Source organism: Corvus kubaryi, unplaced genomic scaffold (assembly GCF_017639235.1).
Source record: "Corvus kubaryi isolate FWS band 111438036 unplaced genomic scaffold, C.kubaryi_AGA036_p1.0 37172, whole genome shotgun sequence".
NCBI classification, from domain to species: Eukaryota; Metazoa; Chordata; class Aves; order Passeriformes; family Corvidae; genus Corvus; species Corvus kubaryi.
This window is the reverse complement of record NW_024581047.1, coordinates 1,063,766-1,082,793: the sequence shown is the minus strand read 5'-3', so window position 1 is coordinate 1,082,793 and position 19,028 is coordinate 1,063,766. Positions and strand designations below refer to the sequence as shown.

General features: G+C 40.6%; 2 protein-coding genes across 8 annotated transcripts in view; one reads left to right on the top strand and one right to left on the bottom strand.

The window, feature by feature from the left end:
- NRG4 (neuregulin 4) overlaps positions 1-11,050 on the bottom strand; it is a 51,021-nt gene extending 39,971 nt beyond the window's left edge. The window contains exon 1 of the mRNA XM_042021817.1: positions 10,975-11,050. The gene's annotated coding sequence lies outside the window, so the exon portion shown is untranslated. The remainder of the gene's footprint in view (positions 1-10,974) is intronic.
- A 62-nt stretch (positions 11,051-11,112) lies between these two features.
- TMEM266 (transmembrane protein 266) overlaps positions 11,113-19,028 on the top strand; it is a 59,869-nt gene continuing 51,953 nt past the window's right edge. For 3 of the 7 annotated variants that reach the window (XM_042021806.1, XM_042021803.1, XM_042021807.1), the window contains exons 1-5: positions 11,113-11,200; positions 11,672-11,786; positions 12,311-12,411; positions 13,397-13,503; positions 15,540-15,728. In XM_042021806.1, coding sequence (XP_041877740.1) covers positions 13,490-13,503; positions 15,540-15,728 — 203 coding nt within the window. In that variant the 5' untranslated portion in view covers positions 11,113-11,200; positions 11,672-11,786; positions 12,311-12,411; positions 13,397-13,489. Of the gene's footprint in view, positions 11,201-11,671; positions 11,787-12,310; positions 12,412-13,396; positions 13,504-15,539; positions 15,729-19,028 lie in introns of those variants that run through there. The other 4 variants (XM_042021804.1, XM_042021805.1, XM_042021809.1 and 1 more) reach the window with 4 other exon arrangements.

The window sequence follows — 19,028 nt, the reverse complement described above, 5'->3', positions numbered from 1 at the left end:
ACAGCTTCTGAGTAGTGTTATTCTCTGAAGCTCATGACACTTGGTTTGGACACCTCTCTGTTTTGTACTCAGTAGAAGAGCATGTCCAATATTACCAGCTCTTGAAATTACTTGTTAATGGACTATCTTGTCAAAACCTTGTTGAATCTTTGATTCAAGACAGAATTTTCCTATCCTGAAGCATTCCCCATTTTTCATGCTGTCTATCCTGCAATTTCTCCTGAAAGATCCTGGTGTTCAGCATCAGTGTGGTAGGTCCATTAAACCAACCTATGTTGATAAGGTATTTAATCTGTGCTTGTTCAAAACTGTGTGATCTTATTACTGCAAACAATGCCTCAAATTAGATTAAGTACTTTGGAGCAGGTGTTATGTCACTTTAAAAACCACCTTCTAAATCACCTAATGTGTCTCTAAGTAGCATGTGAATAACTAAAGTATGGGCCAGCTTTCTTGTCTGAAAGGCTGTTCATTTCTAGGACCTTAAAAAGCATAGGATTCTGATTGTCCTTTTGGTGTCTCTCCCATCTTGGCCCGCAGTGGACTCCTTTTGTCAGCTCTCACTGGGAACAGATGCACGGGACCATCTGAAAGCTTTTTACCCTCCACTGTTCAAGTGTTGTGAGCTTTACAGTTCATAACCTGTCAATTGTCAACATCATATTTTAAAAGAATATGTTGAGAGTGAGAAGAACTATACAGGAGAATAGGTTTTATTAAGGACCAGTGTTTTGGAGCTATGAAGATGAGGGAATGAAGGTTCACAAGATACTGCCCCTTTAAATCCCATATTGGTCTTTGCAGCAGGTTGTCTTGTTTCTAGTGCTTGTTTTTACAGTGACAAGTACAGTAAATCTCTCACCTGATGCCAGTATCATCTTAGTTCCTTGTAGGTATTCTTGGTTTATTGGAAGATTTGTATTGATTTTGATTTTTGTATTTCTATTTCAAATAAGATTTCAAAAAACAATTAATTTTTATTTTTTAAAATATTTGCGTATGTAAAAAAACAACCTACGCTTACAATACTGGAGGCTTTTCTTTCTTTTGGAAGGTGGCAGGATTTTTACCAACAGAATGCTCAACTGAAAGTCAGAAACTTGAGTACTAATTTAGATTTTGGCATCCGTTTCCTATGTGGTCTTGGGCTTTGTGTTTAGTTAGGAAATATGTACTCATTAGCTTATTTAAATTCTATTGAAGGTGCTGGGGAGTCTTTGGCTGAGAATGATAGATTGTTTAGCAGATAATGATTGGGTTGTAGGGATTACTGCAGTGGTGATACATAAAATATTTCTGAAAAATTTCTGAGCTGTTTTACCAGCTCTTCATGGTTTTAATCTGGAAGCTAATACAGATGTAGCTTCTTTTCTCTCATCTGTCTGTCTTTGAACATGGTTTTCTGAGTTTCCTACCTCCTAAAAAAGTTTGATAACTAGACTGGTAAAGTGGTTTGGGGTTTTTTTAAATAAAGATGAGTTGATAAATCTTGCCAAAAGTCTGTGTTTGCAGCTGTAACAGATGCAGTTCTGTTACAAGCAGGTGACTGCTATGTGTTATAGGTTGAAGAGCAAAAATGTGTTTTATTTATATCTTGACATTTGTTTACTGTTCTGGGGCTTGCACTGCAGTATGGATCCCTTGCATAACGTTTGCTTGAAAAGCATCCTTTTATCTGCTCAGTGTATTAGACAGAACCTCCTTATTGGATATGGGTCATGGGACTTGAAGTACTAAATAAGATACTGCTAAAACAGAGCTGAGGAGGGTGGCAGGATGACTGCTACGTTGGGTCACACAGTGGCCGAAGCTTTTCTGCCTCTATGGTGCCACAGAATACTGAAGGATAGAGAACCAAGATTTTTTTTTGTGGGACAGTGTTGTTGGGGTTTGCTGTTCTCTTTATGATCTTCTGTTTTAAAGAAAATAGATACTAAATAGTCAAACGTGTGTTTTATATATTCCCTGTGCTGAACTCTAGGGTAGTAGAGTTTGTTGCATAAGCTTCCATTGTACATTTCTCCAGCAGACACTTTCACGTGTGATAAAGTGTTCACAGAAAATTATTGTATCTCCTTTAATAGATGTTTGTTGTAATTATTTAATACACTGGCAAAAGCCACTGAGGTCTGATTTGAAGTTACTGCCAGGCATTTTAAATGGGAATAACTTCTCTCTATCATCCCCCTAACTGCAAATGAACTACTATGGCTGTATATTAAAAGAGCAGCCTAGGAATTAACATGCATGACTTTTAATTGAAAATATGTGAGAGATTTTTGTATGCTATTTATTCCTTCCCATCTTGCTATGATTTGATAATTGATTCTACTGATTGGGTAGAACAACTACTGCAAAGTTTACTTGTGGGATTGCTGGAGAAACTGAGGGCAGGTCCCTCTCTTTGCCAGTCCCTGTTGTGTGCTTTCTGGCTGTGTTGTCCGTGACAGCAGGAGCTTGCTGGGGCAGAACCTTTGGGATTCTTGGGGCCACTTCAGGAAGGCTAGCTCCCAGGCAGGGACCCGTTTTTTGCGAGATTCATCAGTTTGCTTTCCCTTATCATGGTGTCTTATCACTACAGTTCCTTTAAATTTATGACCAAAACTTTCCAAAGGCAGGGAAATTCTTTCTTTTTTTCTTTTTCTTGTTTTTACTTTTTTTTTTTCTCTCTTCATTCTTCTTCTTCTCCATGAAGGAAAAACTGGGGTTGAGAAAGCCACGGTCTTGTCCTATGAAGGCGCCTGAAGTGGCATTCAAACAGCTGAATCAGCATCAGAGCATTAACACTTCTGTTTGCACCATGGTGCATATTTTATCTGCCTCTAAGATATTGTTGTTCTTATTGCTCAGTGCCTCTCACTTGCTCATGTTCTGCTGGGGCTGTAGTTTTACCATGTGTCTTTAGGGCCCTGGTTCAGAGTGCGTTGCAGAAGCCTGAGGGAATACTGAAGTAAATTTTTAATCTGAATCCCAGAGTACTATCCTCTTTGCTTTACAACATGAATTTCTTAATATGTTAGCAGTAGCACCAAATTAGTGTGCCACAGGAAAAGCTGGTTCTAGGCTCACAGTTTTAACACAGTTTTAAATCACAGTAAGAATAATTTCCTATTGAAGAGTGAACTTTGTGAGCCTTTAGCAACTGAGAAGTTGATTTTAAGTTTATCTTGCTGATGCTATCAGTGGAAGAACACAAGCTGACAGTTCTCCCCTCTAAATCAAAGGGAGTTTATGGGTGGGTGTTCCTGCATCATCTTTGAAATTTATTCAGTAGCTTGTGATGCTCTGCATTTCCTCATGTGACTAGAGTATCAGTCCTCTCTGTTCTTGCAGAGTTTAAAAAAGATGAGGGCTAGGCAGGGATGGTGATGTTAGGTATTCTTGAAAGGGGAAAAAGATAAATTGGACATTTTTACTTTCCATGTATGGTTTATTTTATTACCAGTAGCTGAATGCATTTTAATATGTATTTATATGAATAAGCAAGTAGCTTCATTCTGAAGGAATTCCGCATGCTGTGCAGATCAAATGCTTTTTAACATTTTCCAAAAGTACTTCTCTTGCATACTTCATTGTTCCTTTTTGCATTCCATACGAAATAACTAATGAATCAATTACCTTTGTAAAAGAGCCCTCACTTCCTATCCCTTTTCCAGGTGCAGTGGGAAGAACTGTTGCCTTATCTGTGTAATTTGCAGTGGACAAGCTAGGCAGACTCCAAACACGGGCTGGCCATGTGTGTGTCCCATGTTTCAGGCCTCAGTTAGAGGTGAGGGGGGAAGGCACACACTCTGCTGCAGGTGGGAATCCCTGGCCAGCTGACAGGGCTGCACTGGGTGGGCTGTGGCTCCAGGTGCTTCACAGGACTGTCTGAACTGGACCTGCTTGCTCACAGCTTGGACTGAGTCCCTCACCATCAGTACTTTGTGGCAGAAACCTGGCCTGTAATTTGTAGTAAGTGCATTCCATCACCTGCTGAGGGAACCAGGGTGACCTGGTTAAATGCACCAGCCATAGATTAAATAATGGCTGTCTATAAGACATGCTATAAGAAGGTAGTTAAATCTTGCCTTTTAGGCTCCTGGTGATCAGGAAAGACTTTGCCAGTCAAAAGCAGTTCAGCTGTTGTGTCCCCACACCTCTGTGAGATAACTTGCCTCTGAAGTACAAGACAGATGTGAATTTAAGAATTTAATGTGTTTTTGCAGAGTGGAGTTTATCCTGCATGCATCACCAGGATTAAATGCTGCAACTATTCATAAATTTGCATTCAAAACAGCTGGGCTGTTTGTTTCCAAAAGCTGAATTAAAAAGCATAACACTGTCCAAGAGAAGAGCAATAAATTTCACATCAATGTGCTAATTGTTATATACTTGCTTTTAAGATACACAATAAAGCCATAAATTCATATAAATTTATTGCGTTTTGTCTGGAAGGTTGCCCATAATACTTTCCAGGAATGACAAAACGTATGTATTTCTCCAAAATATATTTGTAATTTACTCGGTTCTTAGAATAAAATCTTTGGTTCCAGATGCTTGTTTTGGTTTGTGTAATAACTGGGTTTAGTACCAGTCTAGTTAGGTTTGTTATGATTGTGTGAGAAACAATTGGTCTAAAGGACTCTCTTCTCACTCTCCTTCCTAGATAGAAACATAATATTTATGGGCCTCACAGAGCTGTAATTGGCAAGATGCTTGGAAATCCTCAGCTTCAAGAGATGCCAACAATTTCGTGTGAGATTTTCTCTGTGCTTTCCCCCATTCTTACTGTAGTGTTGTGAATCTGTTGTATTTTGGTTGGCATTAGATCCTCTAGAAAACTAGAGGATACTTTTAAAATTTCTAAAGGCCTTTCATTCCAGAATTCATTAGGCCCAGGATCTGAAGAAAATTAAAATTAATAGCTTGAGGAAGAGTCTTAAGGTTGAAGGCTAATGGCTGAAAGACAGTCTGAAAGTTACATTAATCTAAGGGTATGGGCAGAAACTCAAGCTTGTATTTATTGGAAGGTTAACCTCCAAGTAAGATGGGCAGCAGATACAGTGGATGAAAATTAAAATGTAGTGAGTTTTGCACAAGTGGTGACAGGTGCTGGTACTTTCACGTGACTAAGACAGATTGCCAGTGTCACCCCCCTGTACTGACACACACCTCGCACTCAGGGTGTCTCAAGGATTTGTGTTACTCTGCTGCTGTTGTTAAAAGCCTGAGTGAAATTCTGGCTCTGTCCAAATAAAATTTCCTCTTGGATTCAAATGGACTTCTGTTCTTGCCTCAAAAGCCATTAACTGACTGCAAAAATTAGGTTCATGTGTGATAAAGTCAAATCTAATCAGAGATGACCTGCCAGGTATCCATATAGACCTAGAAACATTCATTCTAGCATGTTCAAAAGGGTATGTATTTTTTTCTTCACTATTCTAAAAAGTGGCTGGACCGGTCTTGCTTGGCTTGAAAACAAAAAGATGTCGGTGCACGTTTCTGGTTTGGCTTTTCACTGCAGATCCAGGGAGTAGGAAAAGAAGAGCTAAAAGCAACATCCAAGAGTTGACTCTTGACACATGAAAGCAAAAGTCCAAACTTCTCTGAAACTAAATTGCTTCCAGTAGTAATAATTTGGCTTAATACAACTTGACTAGGTTAGTGTCATCCCCAAACATTTAAAATTCAGAAATGCAATTGTTGTTAGCCAAGCAAATACAAACCCAACGTTGGGTTTCAAATTTAATATTTTAATATATAATCCAAGGGAGATTTGAGGGGCATTTGGTGTTTTTTTTCTTTGTTTGAGGGGGGCTTTTTGGTTGGTTTTGGTTTTTTTTCTTTTGAGAAACAGAATTTGTGACACAAAAAACCACGGCTTGTGGGGGGAATGGCTGTGTTATGAAATTTGTCCAAACGATCTTCTGACTATATGCTGACTGAGCCCAGAGTCATTTAGTTTCCCAGACCAGAAAAAGCCAGATGTTTTCAGTCCAGTGGAGCTGTTGATGCCAGTCTCTTTCCTAGCAGCATGTGCAGTGGCACATTACAAAAGCAAACTAATCCTGAGCTTCCCAACAGTGAGCCCAGAAGCAGCATTCGCACGGCATCCTGCTGGAGCCATTTATCCAAGCCCGTGGTCCCTGTTCGTATCCTTGTGCCGTGCTGTAAAGAGGGATCATCTCCCTGGGAGCCCTGTGTGGCCCAGATGGTGCTGCTCTGTGTGTGCAGGTTTGACCTCACATTCCAACCAAGGTCCCACAGCAGCAGCTGCAGCCATAGGCAGAGCAGGAGATGTTCAGGCACGCGGTGAAATGCTGTGAGCTGCCAGCCCTGTGCCTAATCCTGATGGGAAACACTAAGCCTGCTTTTAGGCTCTCCCTGACTAAGGAGGCCCAAACTTTGAAGACCGAACAAATCTGTAAAGGGGCCTTTTAGCTATGTGATTGCTCTGTTTTGTTTGTTCTCTGGACTCAAGAACCCTGTGGTGCGGAGACTTTTTCTACCACATGCAGAAACTGTAGATAGCTGTTGGGATCACCAATTTATTACAGCTAAATGAAAGTGGTTTGTAAAATGGAAAGGGAAATGGCATGCTTGGAATTACTCCAAGAGAGAAAGAGATCAAATTAATAATCTGGCTGAATGAATGCCTGTTGTTTATTGAGGAGCTAAGAACAAACTTGATATTTGGGTAGCCTTTTTAGATGGACAGGTTTTGCACACTTTTGAGATCCATATTACTCTCATTATTTACCATAGTATTAAAATTCCTCAAGCAGAAGACCCTCAGTGCAGAGAATACCTTTTCTCTGCCCCGTGGCATCCTCTGAATTAGCAACACTGTGGATTGCTGCAGTACCTGCCAGACCTCTGCCTTTTCTGGAAAATGTTGGGAGTGTATGAGAACCATTAATTCCAGCAGTGCCAGTGTGCACTGTGTAGCATGAGCTGAACGAGATCCCAGAGGAGCTGTGGGGCAGCTCTTGTGTTGAAAGCGTATTGATGCTGGAGTATTTGCAGGGCCCAGAACCTATCTGGAGACCTGCTACACAACCCCTGCCCTCCCTCCCCAGTTCTCTGTGAAGAGAGAGCACAAGGAAAAAGGAGCATGAACAGAGTCTTTTCATAACCTTCCCAAACAGAGCAGCTCCTCCTGTTTCTTTTGGTCTGGAAGTACCATGTGCTGCACACCTGCAAGCTCCTTGGAAGAGGGTGGGCTCTCCTCAGAGTTTTTTGGATTAGTCCTCTTCTAAAGGCTTGCTTCCAGCTACTGTTATTTGTTCTGTAGTCCAGATTTGCAGTACTGAAATGTTCAGGATTCAACCAGTGATCATGTTGCACTTGTGAAGAGTTTGTTGTAATTGTGCACAAGATCATTTTTCTTTTTTTTGGCCCATCTAAACTTCTCTCTAGAAAGTGTGAGTTACGCTTAGGAATAATGAGAGTCTTTAGTTACATGATTACATGCTCTTTTTTTCCTAGAACAGCATTCTGCTTAATTTCAGCATATAGGATGATTCCACAAGGGGATAGAATTATGACTGCATGAGCAAGTGCAAATCTGCCATTTCCTAATTAGTGAATGCCTGATGGGTTTTTTTCCCCCCCAATCTAAATATCTTTCCTGTGATCAAGGGGTTTTTTTCCCCTTTTTTTTAAAAACGTGGTGTATTTAAAAACTTTGCTGTCAATCCCTCCATGAAAAAGATGCAAAATTCAATGTCCCTTCTTCCTTGCAATAAAAAGCTCCATCTCTTGTGCCTCTTTTTTTTTGAATGCTGCATAGGAATGTTAAAGATTAAGGAAGTTAATTTGCTGTTTGTTTTCTGTGTTGCACCTCAGCATTCATATTTTTTTGACAAATCTAATACTTTATCATGCTCTTCTCTTAAATAAGGCATTAGGTCAGTTTAATCAAAAGAAGTTTTTTTTAATATCATAACCTGTGATTTTTCCCGTTGGGGAAAAAAGAAAACCAATTTTGTTTAACCTGAAGCAAAGCAGGGAAGTGCTGGGACCACTCCTGCAGATTTGTCAGGCTTTTCCCTTCAGATGTACAAGTTGCTGGATTCCTGAAGCGAACAGTTTTGGCATACATGACCAATAAAACTTTCTAAATGCAGATGATTGGAGCTAATTAAAATTCTCAGGACAAAACCAGTTGTGATCCTAGGGAGCCTGGAAATTTCAGTTCTTGGAGAAATGGAACTTGCAGTAGTAGCAATGAGTGATCACATTAGGTTTTTGGTGATCCTCAGGATGATATCCGTGGTGTTAATCACCAAAAAAATTTGGCTGGGCTAATTCACAAGAGCTAAATGCAGTTACCCCATAATCACTCTTGCCCTTTCTCTTTGAAAGCTTCTGGGGTACTGTCTGTTTAGATGTTTCCCCTACTGTTATTACTCTCATTTCAGAATATTCCTTTTCTTCCTGTTTTTCTGAATAGCTCTCTGACCTCCTTAGGATTGCTCAGCTGGCACATGAGTAGCCGTCATTTGCATTTGAGCTTTAGAGTGCATAAGGCTCTCAAGTTATAGACTGAAATAAGAATGTGACTTGTTTGCACAAAGGAAGCAGAAGTCTATTTCTTGTTGTGGACTAGATTCAGAGGAAAAAGCTCCATTGTGACACAGAAGGAGAAAAACCCCCATGGAAGCCCTCTTCCTTTGCACCCTTTCCCCAGTCTCTTCAATGATTTCATGCTGGGTCTTTGCTCCAGTTGAGTATTGCCAATGGCCAAGGCTCTGCACATTGTCCTTCAGTATTTGTGTCTTTCTGCTCTGTGGGGTTTGTTTCTGTGCACAATGCCTTGCCCTGTACTCTCACTTTTGCTGACACAACTATTTTTGGAGCTGTACTATGACCTGTATCATGGAAGCCATCCTGCTTTTTTTTTTTTAAATGGATGGGGTGTGGGCAGAGGAAGGAGCCAGAGCTGGTGAGAACACCAAAACCCCACATTGCAGCCGCAGCAGTGTCTCCTCAAGTGGGGCCTGTGGCATTTCCTTTGAATGCAAGCTCTGAGCCTGTCCATGTGTCTTAAGCTGCTGTTGGGGGGCTTATTAGAAGAACATGTCAGAATTTGATTTTGTAGCTACCTTGTAAGGGCACAAACTTGGATACTTCAGTTAGCATCTGAATTTTGTACAGGAGCTTACAGCTTCATGATAATACGCCTCAGAATATAAGCAAGTGCAGCAAACAGCTCTGAATCATGTTGTCTTGACTTCAGCTCAGCTGAATAGGGTACAAGTTAGTAGGGACTTTGGTGCAAAAGGCTTAAATTAAATCATCTTCCTACTCCCCACCCCCAACTGGGCCCACTACATTGTGACACATATTTTGTAAGACTGTGCTTAAATCAATGCTAAAAGCCATAGTTTTCATGCACCAGTGGAGTATGGATTTTTTTTTTTTAAGTTTGCTCTTGGAGCTTTGTTTTGGTTTCTTTTTTTTTCTTTTAGCTTAGAGTGTATGTGCACCATGTGCTATGCTTTAGCATACATTTTCCAAACTCTGTTCTATGCTTTTTGTTGTTTCAGCTGGATTTTATCTCCTATTAGCAAGCTCCAGCCAAGGTGAGGTGACTGACAATAGAAGGTTCATCTAAACATTAACAAATTCACTCAGGCGCAATGTGTGCTGGGCAAGGCCAGCAGCCCGAACCTTTGCTCAAGTGCAGCACATGACCCCAGTGCCCGGCCTGCACAGCCTGGGAGCTGTAAGCAGGTGCTTGCCAGTGCCCCTGCAGAGGAGAGGGTGAAAAATCATAGTCAACCCAAGGGCACCTCACAGAAGCTTTGGGGAGCACTGGCATGTGTAGTAAGTAAGGGTACAGAGAACAGAGCAAAGCTGAAGGGCTGGGAAGGCAAGGACAGTAGTTTTAAGTATTTTGAAGGTCTTGCCTCAGAAAGAGCTCAGTGATTGGGGTACAACTTCCTTCAGCTATTGCAGAGGGGTGAAGAGCTGAATCATCTTGGCTGAGATCTGAGCTGTGATCCCACACATTTTACTAGTCTGCAAACTTACACACTTCCCATCAGATTGCACTGTCCTCTTGGTACATAGAGGATGTCAGTCATTTAGTCCAGTGGATGTTTCTGGTTGTTATACTGCTTGAAAGCTTGTACTAGAAACTAGTGGGACAGTTCTTTCCTTTCGGTTATATCTCCCTTCTAAACTGTTTCTGTTAAACTTTGGAAACCGTGCTCCTTGTACAGCCATCTCACCTGGAAAACACACCACGGAACGAACAGAACTGCTGAACTCTCAGGAAACAGGCATTGCCCATGCTCATGTGGCAGCTCAGCATGTACTGTGTGCTGCCTACTCTCAGTTCAAAGTGGGGAAAAAAGCCAAAACCCCTGGACCTGTTAGTAATTCCATCAGTTGAGACTATGAGAGAGAAAGCTTTTTTGTCTACTGAACATTGAGTGTGTTAGGTGGGGAAAGGGCTGTATGGAAAAATTTTCACTCAGGTGATGGATGGAATACCCAAAAGTTGCCCTTTGCCCATCTTTGGTGGCCAGGAGAAGAGCAACATCATTCTACTTTGCCTACAGGAAAATCCTGTAGGAATACAAGTAAGAGATAAGTTTAAAAGAATAAAATCTCCCTGCTGATCCCTGCTGCCTTTAAACACCACTCAGTTGCACAGAAATTTCATGTGGAAGTTGCAAGTGGTTTATGTTGCTATAAAATGTGATTTTTGAAAGGAAGTTAAAAACAGATAGATGAGGTGGAGTGGATGGTAAAAAAATACGTTTTTGCAGAATACTAGTATATGTTAAGATATTTCTATTGCTTGTATATAAAGCCTGGACAGAAGCATGAATCACAGTAATCCATTTAGGAGATAGATAAATACATATACACAACCTATTACATCTTTTTTGTCCTCTTATTGCACTTACTAACTCTACTTGTCTCTTCAAATCATTAGATTAGCTAATACATTAGTCATTTTTACCAGAGATTACTCACGTTTTGCCACGTTTTCTTTCAGGAAGGTTGCACTGAGTCCTTTGGAGAGTTGAGTCCTTGTCTCTCCTTTCAGGTGTCTCGGCGTTGCTCGTCTCAGCCCGGTGAGCTCCTTGTGTCATGGTAGCGATCCCTGCGGCTGCGGCAAGCTGGACTCTGCTCCCTGTGGAGCCAGCAGCGCTGTCAGAAGAGCTGCTGCCCTCCTGCCAGCAGCTCCTTCAGGCCTGGGGTGAGCAAACTTTACCTGTAGAGCTGCCAGCTCCAGTAGGAGGGAGCTGGCCTGGCTTATTGCTGCTGTCACTGGTCACATCCGGTTCAGAGCCCCGGTTGAGTTGTAAAACACAATTCTGTATGATTACAAATGTGCTTCCAGCTTTGGGAAAAAAAGAGACTGTTCTGGAGGGACAAATATTTAATGTTTGTGTCCTGGCCTGTTTCCTCAGAATCTTAGGGTTAACCAAAAAAATTTGATTTCTTAAATCTAGATGTACAGTTTTTGTCACTGTTTTGTTTTCTGAGTCTCCTTTGGGAGGGAGATTGGAGTTACCAGCACTGTGCTGTCTCCCGAATAAATGGTGAGGTTTTTGCTAGATTGAGAAGCTTCCATATGTATGTTTGCCTGTCTTCAAAGGCCAGTTTCCATCAGTCTTATTCCCATTTCCTAAATCAGCTGTATGCCCACATACTTTTTATTCTCCAGGCCTGCAAATGCAGTTCGAGCAGGATTCTCAGTTTTCTCAGTTTCACAAGACAGATGCACAGTACCTCATTCTTGACCATTTTCTCGCGCTGAGTGCTTAAAACAACTGGTTTGGGTAAAGTTTTTCATTCAAAATTGTTTGGGGTTGTTTTGTGTTGTAAAAATGTCAACTCAAAGTGAGATGTTAGGGAGCTAACATTTCAAAACAAGCCTGAGTCTTATATTTTAGTTTTGTTGTGCTGGTAGGTGTAACAATTGCTATCAGAAACCTCTGTTTGATTTAAATATTCGTAATTTTAGGCAAATGTTTCAGTATTTTGCTGCCTTAGGGATATAGTAAATAAAGTAATTTAAGGAGTACAAAGGCCAGGGAATAGACTCCTATTGATACTTGCATGGATATCAAATCAAGTTTCTGCTGTATTAGCAAAGCTTTATCTGAAAAACATTTACTTCTTACTCTGTCTTTAGAAGTATTACAAGGTTGCAAATAAATGGAGGGTGTGTGTCTTTCTAATGTATGTGTAGTCTTTTGTTTTAAAGTTGTCCTCTTCATATGACTAATTAAATTGCTTTTGGCTGACTTACCTACCTGAGGAGGATGATCGCAATGTAGAACTTTTCTTCTTGCATACCCAGGCACATTATCTGGAAAATGTGAAAATGTATTGGCTCCATTATACGTTTTTGTAAAATTATAAAACATGAAGTAAAGCCTTGGAAATGGCTCTACAGAAGATGTAAGTTCAATTTTATTTCTTCGTATCAAGTGATTGTTAAGGATCTTAATGTAGCTACATTTGTATGTCTCCAGTGTAAATACTTGACTAACAATTCAGCCTGTAAGTGACTCTAGGGTAAAGTTTAGTATAAGAGCATTTTCCATGATCATCGGTGTTATTGTAAATAATTCTAATTTGCCAATGTTTATTTCTGTTTAATCAAAATAAGAGTCTGTTTTTATGTTACTTTTTAAAATTATGTAGCATATACTCTTCACAATAGCTTCACAAGGTCACTCATGATTTTTAAGAGGTTTTGTTTGTTGTGTGGTATTCCTCATTTTTCCTGCTATCAAAACCTGTGTATCGGTCGGTTTCATTCTCACAGGCTTGTCCTCTTTTTCTCTGGTGGCCGTGCATTGCTCCAGGTACAGCACAAGTGGAGATTTTGCCTTTTCCAAATGTGTTACTGGGTTTTGTTGGTCAAAATACCGTCCTGATAACAGCCCATCTAGAATGTTTGACAACATGAATTAATTTCTGGAAGAGACTTCCTGAGGTAGCAAAGGGAGTCAGAAGCAGTTCAAATTGGAAAATGGAGAACAAACCCCTGGACGTCATTGACAATGTTAATGCTCATGTCTAGAAAGTATAAAAAATTGTAGAAAATTGTTTTCCAATAGAATTTATGCTCCTGAAGTCGTGAGCTTTCTCTGAAAATCTGCTTCCCTCTCTGATCTTGGTTATCTTTCTCAGCAATCTAGTGGTTTACAGCAAGACCTGTGTTCTTGTGGAATTATGTATGTGTCTGTGTGTAAAAATAAATGCACTGTAACTGTACAGCTTCCATAATATGGAGGAATTAACCTGGAATAAAAACACTTTGAAAAAGAATCATGGGGGGAATTAAACTATTAGACACATTTGCAACATGACAGAAATCAGTGTAGCCCTTTGGATTTCTTTCAGCTGTGTTTTAGATAACTTTGTTTTGCTTCTGCAGAGACCTAATCTTGCAAGGCTAGAACTTTTATGCAGAGCAGCTGGAAGTAGTTAAAATATTGGAACCACTGCTGATTTGGTTGCATCCTCCAACATGACCAATCCTCAGTAAGTACCATGTGATACAACTTACTTTAAATGAAAGGGAACAGGCTGCTACTTGGAGAAGAATGATGTTGTGACTTCAGGAGGGTTTTGTATTTGTCTAAAGAGTGTGAATTAACAGAAGATAAGTGAATGATGCTGTAACACATGCCTGATGTGTTACGAACAGCAGTGGCTGAAAGCTAGAATGTTATGTTACTTTTAGATCTGTTTAATCTTTTTCCTGCCACCAAAGCTGTCTGCCAGCACAAGTCTGTTTTTCTTTTCAATCAAATCAGAATATATCTGTCATTTAGTCTAAGAATACAGAAACTCAATACTGTTTGGGGAGGGAAGGTTGCACCAACTAATTTCCTTTTTCCTTTATGATACTGGAAATTTGATCATTGTGTGCTCTTTCATGCAAAACTGAACCAGCTTGGACTTTAAAAGGTAAATGCCCACAGGATAGCACTAAAGGTGAAAATCAAAATTCTTGCTAAAATTAGCTTTTACCTCTGGATTTCTGATTTCAGATTGTTTACACAGGAATACGGTTCTGTTGGAAATTTAAAAATCTCATTACTTTCCGTTATTAGTTACACATGAATAAAATAAAAGCTTTTAGGTTGTTCAAATAGTACTTCCGTTTAGCTCCTTTTTCTGCCACAGTATGACACAGCTGCAGTCTTTGCCTACCAAATACTCTACATAAAACAGCATTTTACTTTCTTGGGTAATTCTGGCAGCAGTTAATTCCTTTTAATTCAAGAGTAATGTCTTCCATCTGGAAGAATTAGTCTAATGGTGAGATTGACCAATGGAAACTTTCAACATAGAATTTTAGTTCCTTCACCCACATCCTTAAATTACATCCTTATACAAGACACACCGGTTAAGTGGTCTTCTAAAGTATTCTCTTATTTTTTGGGGGAGATAAAGGAACTACTAATCAGGTTTCTTAAATTGCTGGAAGATTTTAATAAGCTTTAAAATAAAATCACCAATGCAACTTTTGCAGTCAAATAGCACAGGGTTCTAAGAACTTTTTAACTATATCCCTATGGAAAAAGAGTATCTTCACACCTGCTGTTGAAAACCTCTGACTATAGTCTGAGATTTCTTCCAAAGTTACCAGGCTCCCCCTGGAAGAAAGCTGGAGAAGTTTGTGCTTGCACCTACTTGGAATCAAACAGGGCAAGCAGCTTTGCTGGGTGCTGCAAAGACCAGCCCTTGACGTGCAAGCGGTGTCCTACAGCCAAGTCATCCTGTGCATGCACTTAGTAATGGTAGCGGATAAAGTTCCTACAGAAGTAGTATCTTGTTCTAAATGTGGGAGACATACACATTGTCAGACTGTTTTTCCCTGCCTGGAGTTTCCACTAGTGTTAGTGGGCTGCTGTAAGAATACATGATCAGATTTAGAAGCTGTACATAGGGTTAGTTAAGATAATCTTTATGGACGAGGCCATACTTCTTCTGAATCATTGTTCCCTTTCAGAACTATTTTGAAATAACGTGTAACAGAATGATCCTTTTTGGGTGAGTGTAACAAAGCTGCCATCCATCAAAACTATTTGAATCATTATTCAAATCTACGGTGGAAGAGAGGTCAAACTGCCTCAATTAACAGTTGATTTGTGTATAATTAGTAAGTCTAGCTGTTCATTGCTCACTGATCTAATTTACCAAGCAGTGAGTCTTTAGTTGGCATAGTTACATGCCTTCTTTCTGTTTTGCACAAATGTTTTCCTTTTGGGTTCATGTATCTTTTCTGTATTTTTATAACACAGCCATTTATATTTAGTGCTTTTGAAGCAGATTCAGCGGAGTGAAGTGTTCTCCTTTGTGAGGTGTCTGTTGATCACAGTGAAATCGACTAAAGTTTGGAGAGATTTGATCTGTCTCTTTAATGACAACACCTCCCTCAATGACCTCGTAGAGGCCTTTTAAGTTGCAGGCTCTTTGGGATTCTATGAAATTCTTGTCTCTAACTTACTTTTACTTGCTTGATCATTTATATTTCTTTATGTGTATATGTGTGTTTATTACGTTTTCAGGCCTACAATTGAAGGCAGTGTTTCAGAAGTTGAGATCATTTCCCAACAAGTGGAAGAAGAGACCAAAAGCATTGCTCCTGTGCAGCTTGTTAATTTTGCTTATCGAGATCTACCTTTAGCTGCACTTGATCTGTCTGTGGCTGGGTCCCAGCTTTTGTCAAATTTGGATGAGGAGTACCAAAGAGAAGGGTAAGTACAAAGGGCAGATTTTTGTTGTGTAGTTTTAGATTACAGAAATTTCATGGCCTGTAAAACAGGAAATCTTGAGCTGGAGAAGTGTAGCCAGTTGTCCTCAAACTCTATGTAAAATCATTGTCACAGGATGGAAGTGACCTTTTCTAATATCGCTAATCTGGGCTGCTTTACGGCTGTTTATCATTTTAAGTAGTTCATAGCTACTGTTTGACCACAGTACCATAGTACTGTTTGACCTTGAAGCTTTATCTCAGGAAAAACTAGATGAAACACCCTACCCTGTCAGACAAGCAGAATGGTCTGGTGAAAGCTCCTTGAGAAAGGTGTTTCAGGATGACGAGAGCTGACTGCCGTGATTCTTGTACATAGCTGTACATCTCCTGACTGAGAGATAATATCTAGTACTGCTGATTCCAGGACAGACAGTGTACGTGTCAGCCAGTAATTTGAATTGTGTCATTTCCTTATGTGAGAATGTTGTCTTTGATAATGGACACAGTATAGGCATACTGCTCCTGTTTTTGTAGAACAGTGGTTCCAGGTTTACTGGAATAAAAGATCTTCATCAGTTCATAGCATTTGCCCAAACATAGCCCAGTGTCAGATTATGTAGCATTGTTGTCCTACAGGACATTAGAAGTCATCCTTATGCCTTGTTCAGGCTTGAAGTGGCTGTAGGTGGACTGCTGTACTAAATTCTTTATGAAAGATTTGGGTCAACTGGAGAGAATCCAGAGGAAGGCAGTGAGAATGATTAGAGGCTCAGAAAACCTGCCGTGGAGTACTGATTGAAATAACTGTGTTTCACATGGAGAAGAGACTTTGAGGGGAGCTTCTAAGAGACTTCTGTAAGGAAGGGAACAGCCTGTTACTGATCTCCATGATGTTTAGGACAAGAACTAAAAAGCTTGAATTGCAGCAGAGATTAGTGAGGGCAGCAAAGTGCTGGGGTAGACTGCTGGTATGTGTGGGAAGGAGGGGGATAGAGGTACAATTGCTGGATGTCTTCAAGAAGATGCATTTGTCAGGAATGATAACACTGTATTTAACATCCCTTGGGACAGAGATGAGGTGAGTGGTGGTGCCTGCCCTCCTGATTCTGTGGCTGCTGTTCCCTGTGTGTCACACTGAACACAGTAAGGTCCAGTGAGAGCACTTCCCAGTAAGCCGTATAGAATGCTCACTGCTGAAGACTTTAAAAGACTTTAGATAAGCCTCCATTTATTAACAGTTCAATGTGTTTTAACCTGTGCTCTGTAATCAGCAGCGACCTGCTTGATCTCAGCTCAGCAAGTATTTTGTGTGGTAGTCAGGAAGCAAGATGTGGGGAAGGCTCTTGCCTTTAATTTCTTTCCAAATTGGACTTTTTGAGACTTCTCCAAAAAGTTCTTACTCCAAACGAGGGGAAATACATTTCGAGTAGGTTATATAAGTATGGTACAACTGTAACATAAAATACCCTGCATAGCAAAAGAGGCACTTGAAAATTAATTTGAGTATGCAGGTGTAACCCTCAGGCTATTTTGGTGCTGAGTCAATACCAGTTTAGTTCAAATATGCATTTTTATAGATTTTTATGATATGAAACTCAATTCTTCACTGTGCCAAAGGGCACAGATCTCTAACTGTAACCCTTTGAACAGCTTTGCAGTCTTAAGCATGGAAATAGGCTTGTCATTCTTTTCTTCAGCAGAGATCTCTTCCTTCACACAGACTTCTTTTGTGGCTTTGTCAGTCTCAATGGAAATAAGCATCCAGACCTCCCAACTATAGAGTAAATGCTCTGAAGTATGTTCAAAGCTTAAGTATGGGCATCCCAATGCATTTTGGCTGAGTATGTTCGGCCACCTTGTGGGAATGGTGGCTTCTTCCTTTCAGAAGCATTCACTGCAGCTGATGCCATGAGAAATTTAGGAGCAGAGCTGGGCTTCAGAAGCCCAGCAGCAGAAGTAAAATACTATCCCTGTGCCACCTCCTGGCTTGGTTGGGAATATGTCTAGTTTTATGAATGGTGTAGTTTCTTTCCCATGGCCTTGTTAGTTGTGACTGGCTTCAATCAGAGTGAGGAGGTAGGGTGGGTCAGATCAGTTTGATACAGGAACTGGCAGCCACATCTCCCTTATGTTCAAAGAGGGGGATGTGGGGAGGGCAGCACAGGAGGTGGCAGAAAACGTCAAAATCCCTGTAGTTTCTGCCAGCATCCATCTTTGTAACTGAGGCTCTGTTACCCCAGTGCTGCTGTACAGAGTGCAGGTGGAGATACCAGAAGATATTGCTGATGCTAGAGAGTATAAAAGATTCCCTTTCCTGGAAGTCTGCCTTTTGTTGCAGACTCCATGTGTTACTTTCTATATGCATTTCCCAGAGAATTTCAGGGAAGGTGCCAGCCTGCATGGACCTGCATGTGTGGCTCTGTTCTAGATCTGCAGCTGATCTAGCCAAGCTGTAGTTGTTCTAATTGCAAGGCTCTGGCACATCCCTGTGCTTGGACAAGACTGGGTAGTTGTTACAAGCTACATCTATCCATGACCTTGTTGGACAGCATAATTGTCCACAGTCACTAGTTCCTGGTTACTCTGGGCATTTACCAGTAAGTCTTCATTTCCTTCCATGGAGCAGCAAGAGAGACATCAGACTAGAGACAAACGAGAGCACAGGAAAGGAGTCTTCTGATTTAGCGGTTTAGTTGTGTGTACCTCAAGGTGCACACAAGGTTCTCCTCTATCTTTCCTTCTTAAAGGCTACAAGGTATTCAGGGTCCAAGCACAAATGTGACCTGATTGCTACCTAGGGGAGCTTTTTGTTTCATCTGAGGGAATGTTTCTCTTAATAAAGCCGATATTAATAGGCAATCAGGAGTAGGTGGGTCATAACCCTCTTTGTGTGCCTGGAAACTGTGAGATGGCATCACACTAGCTACCCCTCCCACAGGACAAGGAAAAAGAAAATTTTGGTGTGCTTTAACTTGTTAGACAGACCATATGTAAGCTGGCATTCCTATGGCCATAATACTGGAATAAAAGTCTTACTTTGTGCAGTTTGATAGGTCTTTGCTTTTTCAGATCAAATTCTCATGGCAGTCAGTTCCTGTCTGTTGGTGTTGTCAAAGGAATTTTGTGGACAGTTTGAGCTGGTTTTGTCAGAAATTTAGGTAACAATGCTGATCACTGTGCTAAGCAACAAAGAAAGGACTTCAGATTAGAGGCACATTAAGCCTGTCCCAGATGTCCACCTGTAAGTAGTGAAAGGGTAATCAGGCAAGAAAAACCGTTCTGCTCTACCTGAAACCCTCAA